Source organism: Falco naumanni, chromosome 3 (assembly GCF_017639655.2).
Source record: "Falco naumanni isolate bFalNau1 chromosome 3, bFalNau1.pat, whole genome shotgun sequence".
Lineage (NCBI taxonomy): Eukaryota > Metazoa > Chordata > Aves > Falconiformes > Falconidae > Falco > Falco naumanni.
In genome coordinates, this window is record NC_054056.1 from 109,647,667 (window position 1) to 109,652,401 (window position 4,735).

Genomic DNA, 4,735 nt, shown 5'->3' on the forward strand with positions numbered 1-4,735 from the left:
TTTTTGTCTGGTATGGTAGCTAACTAGGTGCAGGGTCCCAGGCTCCTTAGGTCACAAGCAAGTTCCCCTTCAGGTGTGATTGCTCTTCACAGGCTTTCTTGGGGTATGTGCCCTCCACAGTTTGTCATAGGCCAGAGCCCCTCAAGCTTTAGAGGTACAGTTGCCACTTCTGTTCTGCTCTGTGATGGCACCTCTCAGCACATACCATCATTACACAGCAATGGACGAGACCGAACATTGGCCAGACATGCAACACATCTACCTGCAGTTGCTGCTGGGTGCAGAAGTACATGACTAAGTGATATGCAGGTAACACGCTCACACTTGCTTCAGAAATAAGTATATTTTAGGCGTTATGCAGATAGTATGAACACATGTTTTCTTATCTGGTAACACTACAACAATACAATAACAGTAACAAAGAAGCTATCATACGGCAAAGATCTACCATCAGCTCCAGGGATGCGACGCGCCCAACAAACCACCATTGCTCCCAGTTACAATTTCTGTTATAGGCGGGGTGCTCCAAGACTTTTGAGGTCATGGAATTCCTCTTTGGTCCTCACAGTCTGATGTTCAGGAAGGTCCAGAGCACGCTGGCTGCTATCCCTGCTGCCATCCCATAGCTGCACCTCACACTGCCTGCTGCATTGGCATTGCAGAGGTCGCTGCTGCAGCAGGAGATATTCCTGCTGCCTCTGCTGAAGTCCTGATAGGACTCACTACATGACGAATCGCAGCCCTTGTTGATGATTTTGATGAACCCTATGATCTCTGGAAGGAAAGTAGGACCATTACTACATGGACTCAAGGCAAGGCAAGCAAAGCTTCATGGAACTGAATAATGAGATGTTATTCTTATCTGAGCTCACTTGGAAAAAAAAGCATGAGTGGTTCCAAACAGCTGCATGGTTTACTCTAGCACGTTGTATTTTTGAGGTGTCAGTTTGTCAGCAGTGGGGGAAGAGTTTCAGCCACAGGTGTTTGCTTAAGGCAGTGTACTCCACAGCACAGTTCTCGGGGGTTTCTAAACCAGCACCAACTACAGAAATTCTAATAACTTAATTAATAATGAAAGTAGCCATTGACACCTCCCTAGGGGAGCCTAAGCTACTAATGGATGAGGAGCAAGCATGTGGGTAATCTTTCCTCATATCCCATATATCTTCGTTGCACAGAGACTTTGAACACCCAGGGAAGTTATGGAAACATGGCTATCCCCATTTCACAGATGAAAGAGCTATTGTTTGATTTGTTTCTGAGAGGCACAGCCTATTTTTCTGTGGCTGGTTGATACTCAGTAACCTCTGGTTATCAGCAGATTACAGTCTGCATGAGATCTCCTGGTCTTGCACCACCTATTCTGGACACCAAGCCTTTGACAGATGCAAATTCAGTGTATAGGGCCAGGGGATTATACAAAGTGTTTGCTCTCCTGCATGTGAATGCATGGTCATGGGTTTGCTTAATTTCCAACAAGAACAATACCTACTGGAAGTATTACGTTTACTGCCTATTAGATGCAAGTTTGGGCATGCCAGTGATGGGGTTTGTGCCCCAGCTCTAAGAGCAACTGAGCTGTCACCACAGATCTGGACAAGGCAAACATTTTTTTGCCCGATCTATAATGGGAGAATTAAGTCATAATCTGTTAAAGGAGTTTACCCAGGGACACACAGATGGCTGCATTCAGAGCTGGCTGTAGATGGGCCTAGGTGAAACTATGTCCTTTTCACTGAATTCACCTAAAATCAGCTCTGTCATTGAATGCTCCTAACTTCATGACTAGTTTTCACCAGACTCAGCCCCTCACATTTTAATTCATGTTCCATTTTTTTTTTTTAAAGCCATAAACTTAACTATCGCCCTTGAAAAAAAATTTTTTTGGTGTTATTAAAGAGAAATAAACCTAATTTTGTACAGGTGAGAGACATTTGTAGGTATTTGCAATGTCAAATGCAGCTGCACCCTCTTGAGATTCTTTCCCGGTACTGGCATTGTACTGGCCATATTGCTCAGTTTTTAGCATGATCTAGTGGCAAACACCGAGGAATTTATGGGGTACAGCATGCTCATGTTAATATGACTGTAATCACACCTTCATTGTCAGTGTGGGGAGAGGACTTAGTGACAGCCAGCATCATTACCAGAAGACCAGCTATCACTAAGGGATAAACATTTTTCTTCTGTCATTTCTACTTAACATGAAAGTCATCTGAAACCTCCCTTACCACCTTTTCTTCCAAGATGGCTTTTCTCTTCCTGCTGCACACTGAGCTTTGCTGGCCCACACCAGCTGGTGTATCTAGAATCAGGCTTGGACACCTGAGGCTCGGACCACACCTGGCTCTAACGTCATGACTAAGATATTGTCCACCCCTACTTTGCCTTACTGATCACATCTGTCTTGCACATTTCCATAGTCTTGCAGTCCACTTTCTTCTGACAGTTGGAGTTTCTGAGCTGCCATGTGCAGCTGTAACACTGCAAAGAAGAACCTGAAAAAGACCAAGAAGGGTTATAAGAAATTGAAGCTCTCCAGGGAACTCGTCTTAGGGCTTGCACTGGGAAACAGGACCATTCCTGTGGGTCCTCAAGGGAAGACAGCACCTCTGTTATTGGGAAAACAATGTTTTTTTCTGGTTTTGCTAGAGAATAGTACGCTTGCTTGGAGTGAGGGTCAAGTTTTGCAGGTGCTGAAGATGTTTCAGATGCAGACATTGCAGCGAGGGAGCAAAAAGAGACCAGCTGGATAGCTGGTCTCATTGACTGGTCTCATCAGTCAATAGGAAGTGCTTCCCAAATACTTCTTCCTCTGTATTTGGGATGCCTATCTCCGTTCCTGTCTGGAACAAGCTCTTGGTGATATTCACACCTCCTGAACTGAGATGAAGGCATGAAGCCCCCAGGAGGACAGGCTGATATTTTTTGTCTGCTTCTGAGCCTTATGCTGAGGCATTGCCAGGGTTGGATGAAAGAAGGAAAGCCCAGAGGGAAGAGGGGGTGAAGGTGGGATGGAGTAGGCGATTTGCAAGGTCTCTTCCAGCCTGTTGTCTCAGTTTGACCAGCCTGTGGCATGTTCTCTCCATCACCCCCTCTTAAAAAGCAAGGTGAAACCATGGCTTTCACCTCCCTCTGAAATTCAGGTCACCACGTGTTTCCAGCCCCTTATGGACATGCCACTCTATGGGGGATACAAGTCAGTGCTGTTAACATCTGCTGTGCTGTTATGCACATCAAGCAAAGGCAGAATAAACATTGCAGCTTACCGGTGTCTAGCCATGATTAAAAATATTCCCCAGAGGAGTGAAAGCATTGTGCAATTACCTGTTCCTATTACCCACCTGTGCCCCAGGGCATCAGTGGAGCCTTGCAAGTCCGAGAGTTAATGTACAGATATATAGATATGTACGTACTTTAAACTCATGACCACCAGGCTTGTATCATGAATCCCTCAAGTCAATACCCTAATGCCTAAAATACTCTTCTAGGACATAGAGAAGCCCTATTTAGAAATCAGTGTTATTCAGAGCAGGAACAAGAAGTGATTTGAGGCACTTGGTCTCCCTCTGTCCAAGCCATTCTGGTACAAATGACTGATGTAGCCATAGAGGCAAGGAGCCAAACCCCAGTTTGCCTGTAATGCTATACTCTGCTTTCACATTTAATGCAATGACAGTCAAACTTCAGAGCACTCTAATGGAATCTGGCAGAGGAAAAGGTCTGGCCAGGACTGTACAAGACCCTTCCCAGCCTGTTCTTCAGCATCTTCTGCTGAGAAACATTTCTGCTCAGATCTGCTTCTTCTGTTGTCTGGTAAATAGGGAAGAGCTCACTTAAAATCGCTTCTTCCCACGGAGGTTAGAAAAACCTGATGGTGTCCAAATCCCACCCATCCAGTTTATAAAATAACATGCCATGGCATTCTGCCTTTTTCTGGTCCATTAAAATTCTGACAATCTGTGGGGCCACTTCTGAAATGAAGACTCAGAAAACAAGTTGGAACAAAACTTACCTTTGCAGAAATGTTGCAATTTTGATAGCCTGGGAAGAAGAAAATTAATCCTCCCACCCCACTTAAAAAAAAACCCTACATACACATAACTATATCGTTTGGCTTAAATAACTTTGATTTCAACTACGTTCAGTTTTCTATAGGATTTATCTTTCTTGGGAGCTGCTCTGCCCAGCACTAGTATCACACCATCAGCGGGGTGGGGCTGCGTTTTTTCCATGCAACACCCAGGACATCCTATCAAAAAGCAAATGTCTTCATAGGACAACTATGTCAGCATTTCTTCACTCACTGCCAAACCCCATCATTAGTTTTTAATCCCAACTGAAGATCTGCTGGAGGGGATGTGGGACAGACTCTCCATGCTGTCTTACCTGAGTCCAAGCACAGAACTGCTCCTAGCAGGAGGACAAGGAAAATCTTCATTTTGGAACAGCCTCTCTTGCGGTGAATACGTTTTTTTTTCCCTTGCGGAGCAGTTTATATAGTGTGGGAGGTGACAATTGGGCATGCCCAGTAGGTCAACCTGTGAAGGCACTTGAGCGAGGCTGCCCACTGGACCAAGGAAGGGCTTGGTTTGTGGTGGTGGTATTTGTGTTAAGTGCCTCTCCTACCTGACTGCAACTTTCAAAGCTACCAGCAGGTCCCCTCCACCACTACATCCTCCCCTTCTACCCTTGGGCAAAGTGTTCATATGGGTGGAAAAAAGTCCAAATTCTT

At 45.1% G+C, this 4,735-nt stretch overlaps 1 protein-coding gene across 1 annotated transcript; it reads right to left on the minus strand.

The window, feature by feature from the left end:
• Positions 1-324: 324 nt before the first annotated feature.
• Positions 325-4,486, minus strand: LOC121085378 (prostate stem cell antigen-like). The gene is made up of 3 exons (XM_040587988.1): positions 4,390-4,486; positions 2,394-2,498; positions 325-774 (listed from the first exon to the last, which is right to left on the minus strand). The coding sequence occupies exons 1-3, from the start codon at positions 4,439-4,441 to the stop codon at positions 563-565; spliced, it is 369 nt and encodes a 122-aa protein (XP_040443922.1). The 5' UTR covers positions 4,442-4,486; the 3' UTR covers positions 325-562.
• Between the last annotated feature and the right edge of the window lie 249 nt (positions 4,487-4,735).